The sequence below is a fragment of the Lynx rufus genome, unplaced genomic scaffold (genome assembly GCF_022079265.1).
Source record: "Lynx rufus isolate CCGP_SWC_20201006 ecotype Redwood Valley unplaced genomic scaffold, mLynRuf1.p SCAF_7, whole genome shotgun sequence".
NCBI lineage: Eukaryota > Metazoa > Chordata > Mammalia > Carnivora > Felidae > Lynx > Lynx rufus.
The window spans coordinates 79,803,438-79,823,335 of NW_025814889.1; the positions used below are offsets into that span (position 1 = coordinate 79,803,438).

At 41.9% G+C, this 19,898-nt stretch overlaps 1 protein-coding gene across 3 annotated transcripts in view; it reads right to left on the reverse strand.

The window, feature by feature from the left end:
* ATF7 (activating transcription factor 7) overlaps positions 1 to 19,898 on the reverse strand; it is an 87,241-nt gene that overhangs the window by 15,036 nt on the left and 52,307 nt on the right. For 2 of the 3 annotated variants that reach the window (XM_047067405.1, XM_047067404.1), the window contains exons 3-8: positions 12,610 to 12,706; positions 7,952 to 8,070; positions 4,684 to 4,821; positions 1,980 to 2,137; positions 849 to 948; positions 204 to 317 (exon numbers count right to left, since the gene is read on the reverse strand). In XM_047067405.1, the coding sequence (XP_046923361.1) occupies positions 204 to 317; positions 849 to 948; positions 1,980 to 2,137; positions 4,684 to 4,821; positions 7,952 to 8,070; positions 12,610 to 12,706 (726 nt within the window). The remainder of the gene's footprint in view (positions 1 to 203; positions 318 to 848; positions 949 to 1,979; positions 2,138 to 4,683; positions 4,822 to 7,951; positions 8,071 to 12,609; positions 12,707 to 19,898) is intronic. The other variant, XM_047067406.1, reaches the window with a different exon arrangement.

Genomic DNA, 19,898 nt, shown 5'->3' on the forward strand with positions numbered 1-19,898 from the left:
ATGGTGTATGTACCAGGCTGTAAAGGTGGAAGAGAGGAGATAGGAGTCATGAATCAGGGTCTTTTCTTCTCCAGACCCCACAACAGGGTATCTTTAGCTCTGCAAGCCCCATAAGGTTTCTTTGCTTGGCTCACTTGAAAATCCTACACTGATAACACTTCTTTCGAAAGGGCCAACACTGCCCCAAGCTGGGATGTACTCACCATTTTGGCTTCTGATGGCATAGGGTGGCCAGAGGGAGAAATGGAACCACTGCTGTTAACTGGTGGGCCAGGGATACCAGGAATGTTGGGCACCATAGACACAGGTCTGGCCAGCTGGATTAAGAGGAGGAAGAAAAACCAGAAGGGAACATAATACTAGTGGTAGGGCAACAGCTTCCCAAAATCAAGTGCTTCTGAGATTGGCACGTCAGGGCCTGTTCTGTGCAACCTGCCCACAGGGCATACAGGGACAGCCTGGGAAATACCTTCTCCCATAGAGCACCACAGGGTAGGAAGTCTAATCCTTCAGTGCTATGACAATTTCTATAGGAAAAACTGGGGCTGTATCTTGAGGAAAGTGGTGGGCAATTTGGGAGGCACCAAGTGCCAAGTAAAATCAACCAATCAGCGGGCTGGCAAGACCAATTCCTAGACCAGGAGCCAATTGTCCAGATGAGGCTTTGTCTAGTGTTCCACAGTGCTGGATTGGCAGAGGTTAGTGAAGAGTTTGGGCAGGCTGCCATGCTCAACTAATACAGACCAGAGCCCACGTTTCCCTGGGGCTCACGTGTGTTTATGAGCATTCAGGTGGAAGGGAGGGATTAGTGTGTGGGTAGGGTTGGCTGGCCCAACTATAGAGCTCACCGATATGACAGAAGGCATCTGTACCGGAGGCCCTGGCAGCACAGGCATGGTCTGTCCATTAGCAAGATGCATGACGAGAGGGAGGGAGCCAGTGGGAGATCTAGAAGAGACATGAAGTAAAATGCTCACAATACAGACCCTTTTGCCTAGGGATCTTCCTCCTAGAATTACAGCAGATTTCCCAGTCTTCTCTAGTTAGGGAAGCTATAGGGCAACGTTATAAAATCCTGACACCCTCAGAAAGGTGGAAAAAGTAGGGAGTACTTACCTTATAGATGGAGAGAAATGGTAAGATCTTTACACTTTGCAAATTAAGCAAGCACCACTGAATTCAAATGGGTGGGAAGCTAATCCTATAAAGATTTTAGAACAATTACACAAACATCCCCACCACCGGCATGTATAAATTCTGTCTTGCCTTAGGCAGGACTTGGACCAAAGCTGTCATTTTGCAAAGCTGAATTCTGTCATATGATAGCCAAACATGACTTAATTTCTCTTGTTTTTTTTTGTACGTATTGCTCTACCCTGCCTCCAAAAGATGTCACTTTGTATTTTTCCTAGTAGGTCCAGGGAATAAGCTTTAAGAGGCTAAATCCTGACAGCAACCTCTTAACCCCTGGGTACCTAGGGACAGGAGCTCAAGTCATTTCATTAGGAAATCTATATAGACCATGCCAGGATTGAAGACAAACAGACAAACAAAATTAGGGGTAGCAAAGACCAAGAACCCTAACTGGGACTGAGGGGGACACCAGATTCAAAAAAGATGACTAAATGGGTTTCAGTCCATCATTCAGTAATGCTCCCCCAAACTTGTGCAGATTGAGGCCAAGAATTAAAATATACTTCCCTGTGTGGCCTCCACCATTTTGATGAACTTCCTAAACTCTTAAAGATTCTTCTTTTAGATCAAAGAAGTCTTAAACCTCCAAATTAAGGAAGCATTATTTCCAAATAAATACTTGCTTGTGTACTAACAAGGTAAAGACTTCTGTTTATGGTGGGAAATTTTATTCTGAGAGACAATCTCACTGACTTGTTTTCCTTGAGTATTCAAAAACAGTCCTGTTTTTCATCAAGTACAAAAAGATTCAGGCTTCACTGTTTCTCCCTGCTCTCTTTACTTACCCCAGTTGCCTGTTGGATGGTGGAGCCTGTGTGATGACAGAAGTTGGGGAGGGAAGGGTTGGGTGAAGTGGATCATAGCCCAAATGGAGAGGCAGGGAGCCAGGGCGCACGATGGTAGGTGTGGGGGTAGAGATCACAACAGGCTTTGGGGCCACCTCCTGGGGAGAAGAGACCAACAGATCACAAAATGCTATAAAGGGCTGCTTATAGGCAAACAGGTAGCTGGTAAAATGTGGAACAAGTCTACTGGAAAGAGCACTGTGGCAGCTCATGTAAATCATGCCCTGACTCATGATCATGGACCCATACCTCACTCACCCATGCAATAGGAATGCTGAGTTAAGACCTTTTGGCTATCTCCCTTTCAGAGATGACTGCTATGCGAATGAGAGGACAGCTGGAAAATCACCTGGAATCTTTGCAGAAGCACTGGAGTGCCATATTAAGTTCCAGGGACTGTAAAAATTTCTCACAGTCTCTATATTCCCATTTCAAAAAAAAAATTTTTTTTTTTTTTTTTTACTGTTTATGTATTTTTGAGAGAAACAGCGCAAGCAGGGGAGGGGCAGAGAGAGAGGGGACAGAGGATCCGAAGCGGGCTGCATGCTGACAGAAGAGAGCCCAATGCCAGGGCTCAAACTCACAAACTGTGAGATCATGACCTGAGCTGAAGTCCCAATGCATAACTGACTGAGCCCCCCAGGTGCTCCACTCTCATTCCAAATTTGATGCCTGAGAGTCCTCTGATCTCTAATGAGAACAGACAGGGTGTAAGACCGGCAATAAGGCAACCAATATTTCCTAGAGAGCCCTTTAAAAAAGGGCTATGGTGGCGGAATGAGGGTGGAGTGCCTGGATGGCTCAGTCGGAAAAGCATGAGACTCTTAATCTCAGGGTGTGAGTTTGAGCTCCACGTTTGGTGTAGAGATTGCTTAAAACTAAATAAATAAAACAAAAAAAAGGGGGGGGGCCACAGGAGTTTGCATAATGGTCTTGCTGTAATAAAACAAACTACTTCCCACTGTTAACCTGCTTAGGGTCTTAGTTGCTAGTGGCCACACTGGCCCTCAATCGTCTCCAGACAACTTCTAGGACCTGGTTGCTAATGAAAAGGGGAGGGAGGAGGGAGTGTTGTAATGTTTAGGGAGGGAGTAGTTTGGAGAAGTTATCAAACCAAATTTGGAGGGAGGTAAAATGAGATACAGATGCTCTAACCACATTGGACATTAAAATTACAACCACTAGCAGAATAATGGAGACTGGAAAGAGGCATGTGGGGGGGGGTTCTGAGGTTTTGAGAGTATCTAGGTGCTGGTTACATGGGCTGTAAACTTCGTGAAAATTCAGTGAACTGTATACTTACAATTTACACACTTTTCTGTATGTGTGTTATTTCAATAAATTTATAAAAAATATTACCTCATAAAAAGTTCCCTTTAAAAAAATAATACTCAGAATCCTAGTAGATTTTCTCTTTGTGCCACTAGAAGACTTCCTTCTAAGAAGACTTTTTTCCTAAATCATTTAATGTCCAATTTATGAATTACACATTTTTTTCTTTTCTACTTCTTAACTGAAGTACAACATATATAAAGTGTATTAATCTAAAGGACACAACTAAGTGACTTTATATATGTAAAATCAAGACAGAGTCCATTTCCAGCACCCCAGATGGTTCTCCCGTGTCCCTTCCCGATCCAAACCTTCCCTCACAAGAGCTGAACATTATTTTGAGTTCTATCATCATCGAATAGTTTTTGCCTCTTCTTGAACCTGATGTAAATGGAGTCATATGTATACTTCTGTGTCTGAATTTTGGTGCTGTTGTTCAGTATAACATTTGTGGGATTCACCCGCATTGCTGTTTATATCATTAGTTCATGAGTTTGTTCTTTTTTAGTGCCATGTGGTATTTAGAAATATACCACAATTTGTTTATTTATTCATTCTCTTGTTGATGGACATTTGAACCACTTCCGTTTTTTAATTATTATAGTACAACTGTTGTGAACATTCTTTTTTTTTTTTTTTAAATTTTTTTTTCAACGTTTTTTATTTATTTTGGGACAGAGAGAGACAGAGCATGAACAGGGGAGGGGCAGAGAGAGAGGGAGACACAGAATCGGAAACAGGCTCCAGGCTCCGAGCCATCAGCCCAGAGCCTGACGCGGGGCTCGAACTCACGGACCGCGAGATTGTGACCTGGCTGAAGTCGGACGCTTAACCGACTGTGCCACCCAGGCGCCCCTGTGAACATTCTTTTTTAATGTTTGTTTATTTATTTATTTTTGAGACAGAGACAGAGCATGAGCAGGGGAGGGACAGAGAGAGAGGGAGACACAGAATCCAAAGCAGGCTCCAGGCTCTGAGCTGTCAGCACAGAGCCCGACGCAGGGCTCGAACTCATGAACTGTGAGATCATGAGCTGAGCTGAAGTCAGCCGCTTAACCAGCTGAGCCACCCAGGAGCCCCTGAGCATTCTTAAATACTGCTATACAGTGGACATATACACTAATTTCACTTCCATAAAGACTCAGAAGTGGAACTTCTTGGTCCGAGAATAGGTGTCATTTATATAAATCTTCTAAACAATGAAGATTTATGTAAATATAATCAATCCTGTATCAACCCATTATTTATACAACTAATGAATAAAATCTACCCACCAACTAACATTTGGGATAATTCTTGGTAGCAAATTTACCTTTTCCTTGAGTGGCGGGGAACAGGGACTGGAAGCAGGGCTATCAGCTGGGGACGAGTCTACCTCCACTGGCTCTTCTTCTTTGATTTTGATGTCTGGTGTGGAAGGCAAAGACATGTCAAGGGGCCCAGCAGCAGCCTGTTAAAAGAGAGAAATGAGCAGAGTTCAACCCAATGATTCCCTTCAGGCTGAATCTAAATCTTTCCAGTTAAAAAATGAAGAAATATACTTTATTATTATTATTATTATTATTATCATTATTGTTTATTTATTTTTGAGAGAGAGAGAGACTGAGTGCAAGCGAGGGAGGGGCAGAGAGAGAGGGGCAGAGAGAGGCCAGGTGCCCCTATTATTATTATTATTTTTAAGTAGACTCCACACCCAACATGGGACTTGGACTCATGACCCTGAGATCAAGAGTTGCATGTCCCACGGACTGAGCTGGCCAGGTGCTCTGAGGAAATATACTTCTAAGTTTCGCTTTTGGTCAAAGAACTGAACTGCAAGTCAAAGAAAATATGGAATCTAGGTTTTATGTACAACTCTGGGCAGATCATTTTAACTTCTCAGAACTTGTTTTTCTAACTGTAAAATGGAAATAATACCTGTTTCACAATGGGTGAATACTTATAGTTTCTGAAAGGTAAAAACAAACAAACAAACAAACAAACTTATAATGCTTATAAAGACCCTGAAAGGCGGGGGGAAAGCTGACACTTAAATCCATGCAAATACCATAGTTATATTATTTTTCAGGAAAAGTAAAATGATTTCCTGAATCGAGTGCTTGCCTATTTCCAAGCAGCTCTGTTGGCCACTGGACAACTGTGAGCACTTTTTCTGCCAACCACAAGGACTAGATTATCCAAGTATCAAAAGCAAACAAATTAGCTATTAAAGTACTGCAAACATGAGGGGCGCCTGGGTGGCCCAGTCGGTTAAGCATCGAACTCCAGCTCAGGTCATGATCTCACTGCTCACGAGTTCGAGCCCCACATCGGGCTCTATGCTGACAGCTCAGAGTGTGGAGCCTGCTTTGGATTCTGTGTCTCCCTCTCTCTCTGCCCCTCCCCTGCTTGCACTCTGTCTGTCTCAAAAATAAATAAACATTAAAAATTTTTTTTTTTTTTTTTAAGTACTGCAAACATGATAGGGAAGATCTTTTCTGGGGAATTTCCCATGAGTGATGGTGATGTGATCTCATCCCAAAATCTGGTAGTAGAGGCTAGAAGTTAGAAAGATAAGCATTTTGGGGTAATAAAAGAAAGGAAAGACTGGTCATTTGCTCAGTGAAAGAAATTAGAACTTGGTCCTAGAAGCAGGACTAGAGAAAACCAAAAAGGAAAGAGAGTACTTTTCTGGCCATGGTGAATCACTTCACAGAACTGTGAAGCTGTAAATGGCTTTGCAGGACCCATAAACCATCTGAGATGACAGCCCAACACTGCACCACGACAGGAGGGCTGGCACTGCAGTTCAGTTTCATGACAAAGTAGATCCTTTGTTCTATTCTTTCCATAACTTAGGCTTCTCGGTGAAAGAGGAGCTTGTTTCTGACTCTTCCCCTGCTACCTTAATCCCTAGAAATTTTCTTGGTAGTTGAGCACACTGAAGATAATCTGGTGTCTACTACGTTAGAGAAGGTGGTGATGGTTCTTTCTCTCCAATCTGATGGGGGTGAGCAATAGCAAAGATGCTGTCATTTTTGCCCTCATTTTTTTCTACATTGCAAAGATGTCAGGCCCAATTCAACTAATTCTGGGATCCCTGAAAAGTCAGAGGGTGGAGGGAAGGAGAGGCCTCCGAGTAAACACAGCCACAGGTTTAAAATCCCTTAGAGGCATCTCCTAGAAAAGCTGTGGTTCAGTAAAGTTTTAGACTCATTCAACATTCCCAGACACAGTCTTTTACTGAGTCCATTCTTCTCATCAAGGGGGCGGTAAGGACCACCCCCACATGGGCAAAAAGAAATATGGAGATGCCCAACAAGTAAAGGCCTGACCAGCTACAAATGGTCTTTCAGAAGTGTCAACTGAGTTAAAATGGAAGTGGAAAAAACTTCAAGCTTTTAAAGGGAGGTTAATTTTCTTGAATTTGCCTATAATGAGTTTGATCTTAAATCCCTCATATCCTGGAAAAAACAGTTTGATTTCTTTGTCTTGGGGGAAGGAAAAATGATGGAGGGGTGGATGAAGTAGGGAAGCCATAAAATAAAATTATACCACATAGGTCGAAGCAACTGAGAGATGACAGACTGGAGTTTCGGAAGAAAAATCATGATGAGAAGACTACGGCTAGTCTAGCCATTTGAAAGCAGAACTACAAATATATGCCATTGGATCTCCCTCCTTTCTTTACGTTTGAGAGAGAGAGCAGGAAAAGGTGCTCATAGGAAGCTATGGAACTTGGAAAAACCTCCAGTGATGATTCTTATAAATACAATTTAAGCTGGGTGAAAAAAAGTCATGCACAGCTCTCTTGGTTTACCTGCTCTCTTCTTCTTAAAAGGAAAGAGGTCAGAATACGAAGGGATTCCAACATTCTAATCCTCTCTACAGTATCTATACTAAGCAGCCTCCATATAGTTGAACATACTTTGTGATAGCTTCCACCTGCTGGTCCTATTCCTATCTCTGGGCCACAGAGAAGTTGAACCCCTCTTTTGCATGAAAGCTCTTCACATATTCGAAGACTACAATTTGGTTCACATTAGATCTTCTCTTTTCTAAGCACAACTTCCTCAGTTTCTTTGTAGGTTCCTAACGTGACATAACATCCTTCTTTAAGTTCAATGTCCTGAATATTACTCGAAAGCTACCTGAAGGTAAGAGCTACATACATTGAAACAAAGAAGTGTCCAAATTCAATAAATGCTTGTTGATTGGCTGACTGAAAACAGTTCAGGTAAGAAGAGCAAGAGATTTAACCCCAAAAAATGTCATCTCATAGGATCTGAGTAATTTATAATCTTTTAACATCTTCAACATATTCAAAAGAGAAATAATTTTTTAAAAATAGACTACTGGGCTGTTGCTGCACTGAACAGGAAAGAAGAGTAATTTCTGGTAAAGACAGATTTGTGAGGACCCATCATCTGGGCCCCCTAAAGTCGTGGAAGGCTGACTAGGATCAGTGGGTACTATCTGGTTCTAAAGAAGGAAGCCCATTATTTTGTGCTTTAACCGGTTAAGCAAATTATCCCAGGACACAATGAAAACAGCCTCCATCTGAACACTGCCAGTTTTTCAGCAAATGTCCCGCCTCTTGCCTTTTTTTCATCCTCATCTGCAGCTTTCTTGAATTCATGTTCAAAGGAGCTAGCTAATTCATTGAAGAGCCCCACCTCCTCACAATTCTTCAGGAATCTAGTCGGAGTAGGAGTTTGATCTGTAGACATGAAAAACAAAACAAAACAGGAGACTTCATTTTAGTTTTGACCTGAAATTAAAACTTGAGAGTATATAGGGAACACATTATTCTCCTGTTTGGAGAGAGTCTCTGTGTTGTTTTATGGAGCTTGAGCAGGTGAAGGCCAGTGCTAGGCCACCAGAGGGGGTGTCTGTGCTGTGCCGCCTCAAGGCCAGCAGAGGGAAGACAGAACAATGTTTTGTTGTGTGACTGTCCACTTAACCCCCTTACTCCCAGAGGCTAGTTTCACCTCCCTCACCCCCAAAACAAAACCAAACCACCCACCCAGGTGGAGTTTGTGGTACCTCCAGATCTGAAAATCAAGGACAGTTAAGCGACATTTTCTCTTTAAAGTTACTCCCTGCTATGTCTGAAGTGAGGAGGTATAAGCAGATGAGCGTTAAAATCTGATGAGAAGGAGAAGAAACTGAGGGTCAGATGGTGGAGTTTGCTTGCGAAAGCCACCAAGAAAGATACGGTGTCTTGTCTTTCAGTGGTCACTGAGCTAAGGGTCTGCTACCTTCTGAAGGTATTGCGGGCAAATCTAGGGGCTGCTGAACAAAGACAGCAAGATCATGAGCTAGGAAAGGAAACTGCAAACAATAGAGCTCATTTCAAAGAGACCTGAGCCCAGAGCAAATTCCGGAAACCAGGATATTTGGATTTAGATTTGCCAGCCAAAATATCCTCTCAGGGGCTGCACAAATCTTTCAACAGTGCCTCTGCCCTTGGGAAGAGGAAGGCGAGATCCGTAACCCATGGGAACTTTTCAAGCAACCTGAATTTTAGATTTGTGCTTCTCTCTCCCCTTTCTGCTTTTCTGATTTTTCTCTCTTAGGTCACCTGAATCTTGTTCCCTAATCTAAAGTTCTATTATGATGGTTTTCTTTGACATGCTAGTCACCTCGGGGATTCATTTTATACCCCAAACCACTAAACTGAATGATAGATATAGAACAATGATTAAATGACGTTTTAAGGAGTGAGACCAGGGATTAAAATCACTCCTAGCATGATCGATTGGAAATAGTCCACTGGGATTTTCCATGGAAAGAGCATAATTTTTTTTTTTTCCAATTTAAACAAAACCTCTTCTGAATCAGAGTGTTTGGAAAAGTTACCACTACCTCCCAAAATAGTTTTAAAAGGTTCTCTGGCAGCTTTGGTTGGCCAATGATGAAGCCACTTTCCCTCCATCCCCGGGTGAGTGGAGGTAATATCATCTTTTATGCTCAAGAGTACTTCAGAAAGGGCACACACAAAAAAATCACAACTCAAGTGAAACAGGATGAGGCAGCTAAGGGCACAGTGATGGCAGAAGAGGGCCTTTTGGTTCTCTGACCTGAGACTCATACAAACTTCTCCCATTCCTGAACAAACAAGCAAATAGCCTGAAAACGTATAAGAAAACCCTTTGCCTGCTCTGACGACTCTAAAGAAATCAACAAGTGTTTACTGAATACTTTCTATGTGTCTTGATGGTACATGCATACACTTTTGGGTAAATTTGGGGGAGGAGAGGGAAAGGAGTATAGGAGTTCTGCCCAAATATAAGACATGGCTCTTGCCCTAGAGAACAAAGAGGATGTTTTCTAGTTGAGGAAATAAATATACATAGATAGCATCATAGTATATAAAAAACTAGGTGCCACGTGCAGTAGAGAATAAAATTATTGTAGTAATTAAAGAATGACAAATAAATGACAGAATAGTTAAGAGGTTTCAAGAAGCAGGATTTGAGCTGGCCCTTAAAGAATGGTTTTCACCAAGAGGAAGAAGATGTGGAGGGTAAGAGGAGTCAGCCAGGTGAAGGCATAGAGAGGAAGGGTATGGGCACCATGTATAGATGAGGAGGAAAAGGTACGTCCAGGGTAAAGATAATCAAGTCAGGGGGAGCCTGGATGGCTCAGCTGGTAGAGCACAGGACTCTTAATCTCAGGGTTGTGAGTTCAAGCCCTATGCTGGGTGTGGAGCCTACTTAAAATAAAATGATAATTAAAAAAAGATAATCAAGTTAGGTATATAAGTTATATACAAGGTTGAGTAGGTATGGGTGCCTGGTTGGCTCAGTTGGTGGAGTGTGCAACTGTTGATTTTGAGATTGTGAGTTTGAGCTCCACACTGGGTGTAGAGATTACTTAAAAATAAAATCTTTAAGTGGCGCGTGGGTGGCTCAGTCAGTTGAGTGTCTGACTTGATTTCAGCTCAGGTCATGATGTCACCATTTGTGGGTTTAAACCCCGTGTCGGGCTCAGTGCTAACAGTATGGAGTGTGCTTGGGATTGTCTCTCTCCTCCTCTCTCTGCCTCTCCCCCATTTGCTCTCACTCTCTCAAAATAAATAAATAAACATAAAAAAAAAAAAGAAATGGCAGATGGCCATTAGCATTAGTTTAAAAAAATCAAAGCAAAGCAAAGCAAATCACATCTTTTAAAAACAAACAAAAACCAAAGGTGGGTAGGTAGGTACCATCAGGCTAGGTTACAGAAAGCCTGAAAATCCAAATTTAAACAGCCTTAAAGTAAAATAGGAGGGGTGGGCGCCTGGGTGGCTCAGGGGGTTAAGCATCTGACTTCGGCTCAGGTGATGATCTCCTAGGTCTTGGATTCGAGCCCCACCCATCCTCAGGCTCTGTGCTGACAGCTCAGAGCCTGGAGCTTGCTTTGGATTCTGTGTCTCCCTCCCTCTCTGCCCCTCCCCTACTCTCGCTCTCTCTATCAAAAATAAACATTGAGGCACCTGGGTGGCTCAGTTGGTAAAGCACCTGACTTCAGTTCAGGTCATGATCTCACAGTTTGTGGGTTTGAGCCCCATGTCAGGCTCTGTGCTAACAGCTCAGACCCTGTAGTTTGCTTCAGATTCTGTGTCTCCCTCTTTCTCTGCCCTCTATGGTTCACCTTCTGTCTCTGTAGCTCTCAAAAATAAACACTTAAAAAAAAATAAATAAATAAGCATTAAAAATTTTTAAAATAGGAAGATTAGGGCACATTTTTTTATTTATTAATTTTTTTAAAGTTTATTTTGAGAGACTGTGTGCCTGCATGTATGTGGGAGGGGCAGACAGAGAGGGAGAGAAAGAATCTCAAGCAGGCCCCACACTGTCAGCACAGAGCCCGAGGAGCGGCTCGATCCCATGAGCTGTGAGATCATGACCTGAGCCAAAATCAAGAGTCGGATGATCAACCATCTGAGCCACCCAGGCACCCCTTCCTCCAGGCTTTCTTAAGGATCATCAATGACAGGGGCGCCTGGGTGGCGCAGTCGGTTAGGCGTCCGACTTCAGCCAGGTCACGATCTCGCGGTCCGTGAGTTCGAGCCCCGTGTCAGGCTCTGGGCGGATGGCTTGGAGCCTGGAGCCTGTTTCCGATTCTGTGTCTCCCTCTCTCCCTGCCCCTCCCCCGTTCATGCTCTGTCTCTCTCTGTCCCAAAAATAAATAAAAATGTTGAAAAAAAAAATTAAAAAAAAAAAAAAAAGGATCATCAATGACAAAGTCCCCACTCATGTCCTTTTCCAGGAATTACAATCTATAAGCTCCTAGCAAAGTGGCTGGTGGACAAAGTAGCTATTCAATAAATATTTGCTGAATTAATAAGGAATAGGAGATATATAATGGCAAGTTCCTTTGTTCACACATAGAAGTATAGAGAAGGAGGTTCTCTCTTTCTTTCACTGTATTTTAGGTTGCATTTTGGCTAGTAATAGAGAAATTGTGCCCTATCTGAGTTATTAACTTATGTAATAACCACCAACAAAATCCCCTATTGGTTAAATACTGAGATAAACTTGCTTAACCCAGGTTAAACCAGAACCCCTCATAGTATCAAAAGAAAAGGCCCATTTTGGTTTGTATGTCTGTCTAGCTGAAAATGGCACAACAGAACTGCCCATGATTTGAGAGTAGTTGCTAGGGATACTCCCTTGAGAATGGCATATGTAAGCAAGCCAGTATCTAAAACAATCAGTGAGAGGTTCCAGGTCACCCAAATTGGCTTAGAAGAGTCCCATTGACTAAATGTCTTGTCTGAGCTTTGGAAATGTGCCCTCAACACCGTCTGGGTTCATGAGGCAAGTCGAATTTACAAACTGACAATCAGCCTGCTTGGGGGAAACTGACACCCAGTGGAAGAGAAGCAGCCAGGCTAGGTCGGCTTTCTTGCTTTCTTTTGTTCACCCCTTCGCTGTGGGTATGGAGAAATGTCAAAGGCGTCTTTTGTCTGTAAATCTTCCAAAGTCTTAATAAAAAGAAGGCAAGGAGGGAATAGACTGAAAAAAGCCAAGACTAAACCTCAACACACCTACCCTCAAAAACCGCAGAACCCAATCTTGTATTAAAAACAGAATGGAGGGCACAATAGAAACTTGGGAGCTTTTAGTGTTCCTTTTTCCTGATTAAATGCAGATCACATCAGGGCTCTTAATGGGAAAAGGGGAGTATAGCTCCCAGTACATCTGGTCCCTGGTATTAATCTTAACTGTCTGGTGATACCAAGGCACGTGGCTTCTGGGGCAGCAAATACCTGCAATGATGACTGAGTCAGTTCGGGCTGGGCCAAATTTCAATGTCATCTCATGCTTGTGTTTATGAACTGCCAGGTGGTCCTCGTTTGTAAATCTCTGAAACGAAACAGAAACAGAGATGTGAAAAAAAATAAGCGCTTCGGTGCCCTTTTACAATGTCCTACTAAACATCCTGCACAAGGATGGTCCCTGGACAGGGGGACTGGAGAGGGAATGGAAAGGAGAAAGAACTGGAAGTGATGGAAAAGGAGAGGAGCTGGACGAAAGGAGAAAACGGGGAAGGAGAAAAAGGGGCACTAGAAAGCTGGGAGGAGAGGAGAAGAGGAAGACCGCGGCACCAACTGCTCTGTAATATCAGGTCCAAAACACGAGAAGTGGACAGATTGCTGGTGAAGTGGGGTCCAGGCAGGAGGCTCCAAATGAAAAAAACATTTAGGCAAGGCTCTTAGCGAACAAGGGGAAAATAATTTTAAATAATAATAATAAAGAGAGAAGAAGGGCAAAGCTGGACACTCGTTGGTCATCACAAAAATAGGAAATTCAGAGTGAAGCTCTCCATGGTGGGGCTGAATTGGACTATTTATGAGGGGGCTAACAGGGAGATAAATTATGCAGGATTAGGAGAACCATTTAACTTCCTGGCCCCCACAGTGCTGCAGCAGGCGCCTGCCCAGCTATTTGGCTCAGGGTTTTAATGAGCCAGGATGGGGCTGTAGAGGACAGGGGCCCAATGGCCAGCAGTAATGGCACACACCAGCCCCATCGGCCAAATGCTGTCTCCCCTCGTCGGGCAGCCCGCCTGGGCTCCGTCAGCCATAAAGGGGCCAGTGCAATGCTGCTGGCTATATAATGACAGAATAAAGATGCAAGCAAAAAATTTTTTGTTGGGGTGGGGAGAAGCCTGTCGGCAGGACGAGGGAAGGGGAAAGAAAGGAGATGGTATAGCGACTTTCTTTATTTAGGGGTTTGGGTGAAAGGACAATGAAAAGGTGAGGCTAGATCTGCCTTATTTTATGACATGTAAGACAGGGTTACTGGACAATAATTTATGCTTCCACCCCTTCTTTAGAACGGGGGAGGTGAAGAGAACAGATGAACAGCAGTAATTCAAAAGAATGATACCCTCAAAATTCCCTTTGAGGCTGGCTGGCCCGGTTCCTTCATTAAAACATGCCTGCAACACAGTAACAGCTTGGATGCTGTGGTTTCCCACAGCTCCCTCACCAGCCAGGCTCTGAAACATGGTTCTATTTGTCTTTTTGTTTCTAAAAATAATGACTGGTTAGTCCCCTCTTTTTACTTTCCTTGTTAGATACATACACACTTCCCACCGAACACCTTTAGCTCTTTTTCCACAGCGCTTCTTGACTCGAACCAGATAGGAGTTAGCATCATCCATCCCTGGTCCTATCCAGTTAATAAAGTGACCCTGAACTTCGATTTAAGTTCCTTTATTTTACCTGAAAGTATCTTCCCCCAAATTTTCTCTGAGCCCTATCACAACTAAAGCTAGCTTCTGGCGTAAAATCCTTCCAGGCTGGGCCTACAGGCCTGAAGGGAAAAGTGAATTTTCACTTAAAAGTATAAAGAACCAAAATGTAAACCTTCAAAAGACTGCCTGAGTGGTTTCAGAAGGATCCAGGAGAAAAGTGAATAAAGCGTGGGAGAATTTAGCCAACAACTTAGTTTTCTCTGTTGTTGGTTAACCCTAGGCATCAATTGTGTCCTTAACAGATTTTTCCCTAAGGAAAAAACGGTGAGGTTGGGGTGAAGAAAGGAGAGAATAGTCTTTAACCAGGGGTATGATATTTGTAGGTTAAATAAGTCACCGTTGAGGTTCTGGGTTTCCCAGCTATTGGGTAAAAGGAAGTGAGCAGGACCTGGTCTACAATGAACAAAACCCATCATTTTACTTATTTATTTTTAAATGTTTATTTATTTATTTTGAGAGACTGAGAGGGGCAGAGAGAGAGGGGGAAAGACAGAGCATGAGTAGGGGAGGGGCAGAAAGAGAGAGAGAGACAGAGACAGAGAATCCCAAGGAGGCTTCACACTGTTAGCGCAGAGCCGCATGCAGGGCTTGAACCCATTAACTATAAGATCGTGATTTGAGCCAAAGCCAAGAGGCAGACACTTAACCGACTGAGCCACTCAGGCACCCCAAAAACCATCATTTTAGGGAAGAGTAGTGGATTAGGCAAAGGTATAGAATTTCATAACATTGGTAATGTTCTAACAATCTTTCAAAAAGATGTTTATAGTAAGTTCTTCATGGAGATTTCATAGACGTAGCCTGAAAATTTTTGCACAATGTTCTAGAATCTAGAATGATTTTCAAGCAAAGTCCTTTTTTTAAAAAAAATTTTAATGTTTATTTATTTTTGACAGAGAGAGAGAGAGAGAGAGAGACAGAGCATGAGCAGACAGGCAGAGAGAGAGAGGGAGACACAGAATCCAAAGCAGGCTCCAGGCTCTGAGCTGTCAGCACAGAGCCCGACAAGGGGCTCAAACTCACCAACTGAGATCATTACCTGAGCCGAAGTTGGACGCTCAACCGACTGAGCCACCCAGGCGCCCCAAGCAAAGTCCTTTTCTACTATCAGAAGTCAAGCCTGCTCAAAACTGAGCTGAGAGAAAGATTTTATTTATTTTTTTTATTAAAAAAAAATTTTTTTTTAACGTTTTATTTATTTTTGAGACAGAGAGAGACAAAGCATGAATGGGGGAGGGGCAGAGAGAGAGGGAGACACAGAATCCAAAGCAGGCTCCAGGCTCTGAGCCATCAGCCCAGAGCCCGACCGGGGCTCGAACTCACAGACCGCGAGATCGTGACCTGGCTGAAGTCGGACGCTTAACCGACTGCGCCACCCAGGCGCCCCTCCCCAAAAGATTTTAAAACTCAGTCAGGTTTTGTGCTGGTCAGGATCACTTAGTATTTTAAAAGGCAACTCCCCTTCTGTTAGAATTGTGCTCCACAGTCCTGACTTGTCTTATTGTCCTCTAGCCCTTGCTCCTCTCTGTTGCACGCCCCCTCCCCCTTCCATGCTATGCTACCATGTTCCCCCTTGAGCTACTGAGCTATTTATTTTTTCCAAATCAAAAGCTGGGATCTGAAAAGAACTGAAGATGGCTGAAGGGATTTCCCACCCATCAGCAGCTCAGAAGGTTTGATAACTATGAACCCTGATAGGAAAAAAGCTGTATCTTTATTCTCACTAAACCCTGAAATTTAACATTCCTAACTCATAATAGAAATCACACATATTTTCTTACCACATATATCAAAATATCCTTTATACTCATCACTATTTTGAAACTATGGTAGTCACAAGACCCACACTGGAACTTGTTATCTAATAATGTATTCCATTATTAAATATTTTAAGAATAATTTTGAGAACTATTATTTCAAAATAACTGGTTTCCTTTATAACCCTATATATTTTACTTTACTAATTTAAAAACAATATTCTGAGAAGGGGTTCACAGCCTTCACCAAATTGTCAATGGGGATCATGACACCCCCCAAATTTAGAATCTCTAAAAAAAAAAAAAAAGTCCCTGACTAAATCAGGTAATGCACTTCAGAGGAGGAGGCAAATAGGCTGAATTTTAGGAAGCAGGGCACTGGTCTGGGCTCTCCCTGTAATTTGTAATACAATTTTTTTTTAAAGTAGGTTTCATGCCCCAGCGTGGAGCCCAACATGGGGCTTGAACTCACGACCCTGAGATCAAGATCTGAGCCGAGATCAAGAGTCAGAAGCTTAACCGACTGAGTTACGCAGGTGCCCCTTTAATACAATTTTTATATGGCTAGAGTAGGAATGGGAGGATAAAAGTATGCTAAAGCTTTTTATCAAAGTGAATGTCAATTTGGCTATTATGTTCATTGTTCCTTTTATTCTCTTACATTTATAAAAGTTAACCCTTAAGGGGGCGCCTGGCTGGCTTAGTTAGTTGGTGGATAGTGCAACTCTTGATCTCAGGGTTATAGGTTTGAGCCCCACACTGGGTGTAGAGATTACATAAAAATAAAATCTTCAAAAAATAAAAAAAAATTTTTTAAGTTAATCCTTAAGAATTCCCTAGATCAGTCTTGAAATGCAAGCTTAGCAAACCCATCCCTCTGAAAGCAATTTCTCAAAATATCTAAAATCATTAAGTGATAAAAATTTTTACCTTATTATTCTATTGAATTAAAATGAGCAGAGAAGCTCCCAAAAGGATTTCCTTTTTGAATTATTGCCCATTTAAAAATCTAACTCTCCCATTTGTTAATACCCTTAATGGGTCTTCCTTTGTTCTTTGGTCTTACCTATGACTAAGGATTTGGCAAAGAACCACTGAGGGAACAGTCACTCTGGTTGTAGGGTAAATAATGATACTGTTCAAGGAATATGTAGATATCAACCATCTTCAAGACAGCAGAGGGCTGATTATCATTCAAAATGGAGACTGAAGAATGTAAGTCATACTGGATCAAAAAGGCAGTTTACATGCCTTGGGAGAGGATTTGTATAGTAACTTACGGTTCACCATGTAATTTGCTCAAGTAAATGAATCAGGGCAGTTTCTTGGCATAAATAGGTGAGGAGAAGTATTACATGGTAATGTGCACCCTATCTAGAGAACAAGATGATTTAGCTCTGCCCTATTCAATATGGTAGCCATTAGCCGCACGAGGATATTGAGCACTTTAAATGTGGCTAGATGTACTGTAAGTCAAAACACACACTGAATTTCAATGACTTAGTACAAAAAAAGAATGTAAAATATCTCATTAATTTCATGTTGATTACATGTTGAAATGATAAGATTTTGGATATACTGGGTTAAATGTATTATTAAAACTAATTTTACTTATTTACTTTTACTTTTTAATGTGGCTACTAGAAAATTTTAAATTACATATGTGGTTTGCATTATATTTCTTTTGGTCAGCTCTGACCTAGATAATATCCTCAAAGATCCAATGGGAATTTTACTCATGTGCCAGTCTTGAGTCTTTCCCCCTGAACCCATTTTCTCTAAATATAGTTTATACTATATGGCAGTGGTTCTCAAGCAGGGATAACTCTGACTCCCAAGGGACATTTTAGCAATGTGTGCAGACATTTCTGCTGATCACAACCAGAGGGATGCCACTGGCCTCTACAGGGTAGAGCCATGGGATGCTGATAAATATGCTGAAATGCACAAGCCAAGGCTCTAAAACAAAGAATTATCTGACCCAAAATATCAACTGTATCTTTGTTAAGAAATTCTGCTACACGGTAACAGGGAAGGAGAGAAAGAAACAAGGGGAAAAAAAAAAAAAGGCTGTTTTTTAGTTTCCCTTGCCAAACTGCCAACACATGTTTTTGGATCTAAAACTTGGAAGGGAAAAAACACAGGCAGAAAACTCCCAACCTCATTTTATAAAATGGCTGATGTACTACAGATCTGCAAATACTTAGGATAGGGAAATTAGGAAGACAGAGACAGAAGGCACTATAATTGGGAGAAGAACAAATTAAATGGAATTCTCTCTCACGCATTGTTTTGTTAGTTACAAAGAGGTAATACAGAAGAAGCAAATCAAAACAATTTTGGCTACTTTTGATTTTTACTCCCCAATGGAGATTTTCTTAGTTTAAGAAATGTTAAGAAACATAAAATAGAATGTAAGGGGTATGAGGAAATTAATCTGAAAACTGGTTATCAGTTGTGAAATGGGCAGGGACAGTATAGTTTCTTATTAACAATTTTCTACAGGCTATCTTTGGTAAAAAATGCTTTCTGTTTCTAGAAGTTTGAGCTTCTCCTATCCTTCTGTGATAGTAGAATCTGGTATCCTACCTACCAGCAAACTGACCAAATGAACAGAGTAAAGAGTGCGGAATGGCCTGAAGAACAAACATGGATGGTGGGTACTGTAAATCAGAAATACATCTCAATGGGGGCACCTGGGTGGCTCAGTTGGTTAAGTGTCTGACTTTGGTCTAAGTCATGATCTTGCCGTTCCAGAGTTCAAGCCCCACATTGGGCTCTGTGCTGACAGCTTGGAGCCTGGAGCCTGTTTCAGATTTTCTGTCTCCCTCTCTCTCTGCCCCTCGCCCGCTCACACTCTCTCTCAAAAATAAATAAACATTTAAAAATTAAAAAAAGAAATACATTTCAATGAATGAAGTCTTAAGATTTTAAGTTTTTTAGGGACGGCTGGGTGGCTCAGTCGGTTATAAGTGTCTGACTTCAGTTCAGGTCAAGATCTCACAGTTTGTTGAGTTCGAGTCCCCTGCTGGGCTCTGTGCTGACAACTCAGAGCCTGGAGCCTCTTTCGGATTCTGTGTGTCCCTCTCTCTCTGCCCCTCCCCCACTCGCGCTCTGTCCCTCTCTCTCTCAAAAATAAACAAACATTAAAAAAAAAGGATTTAAAATTTTTTAATTGGTATAGATCATGTACAAAAAACCACAAATATTAAGTGTACATATAGCTCAATGAATTTTTATACGAATAAATGCCCACTGTGATTACAACCTACATGAAGACATGAAACATTTCAGGCACCCCGAAGGTCTTCTTCATATCCCTCTTTTCTTAAGCTTTTAAATGAAATGATCACATAAAACCGTATATAGTACCTGGCATACAGCATGTACTCAAGCTAGTTCTCTACATTTTACTCTCCAGGTAGACAGGTATTGTAGTATAAATTAGTTTTTCTTTGCAGAATAACTCTAAACAAGTCAGTGTTTAGAGAGAGTGCTTTTCTTAATCTAGTTAAAACTAGTCTCTCAAAAACTTTCTGAAATAACAGCACTAAACAGAACTGAAGAGAAGGCTCAGGGTGAAGGAGAGCTCAAGCCAAACTAGAGCAAAATTTTTGCCTATTGACTCGGAGCCAGGCACAAGCATACGGGCATTAGAAATGTAATAGTTTCAAGCTTAAATCCTGGGTAAAGTATTGTGACCAATGAAATTTCTGTGCAATATGCACTCAAACCCTAGCCAAATTCATTCCTGAAATGTTGTTTTTGGCCACCACAGCTCCAGTTTCCATGTAGATTTGTCTCACATTTAAAAATGCTCTTATGCCCTGACCTATGATTAATACAAGTCCCTTTCCTTGTTTTAGAAGAGTAGACTGGGGGAAGGAGACAAATGAGAACTCTTTAGTTATTAGGAAATGAGCCCTGAATGCTAAACTATCAGGAAACAATGCAAGGAACTGAGTTTATATTTGTGATAGTCTGGAAATTCATTTATGCTGAAACCAAATCTATCTCCTTCTCCAAAGTTTCTGGGTTT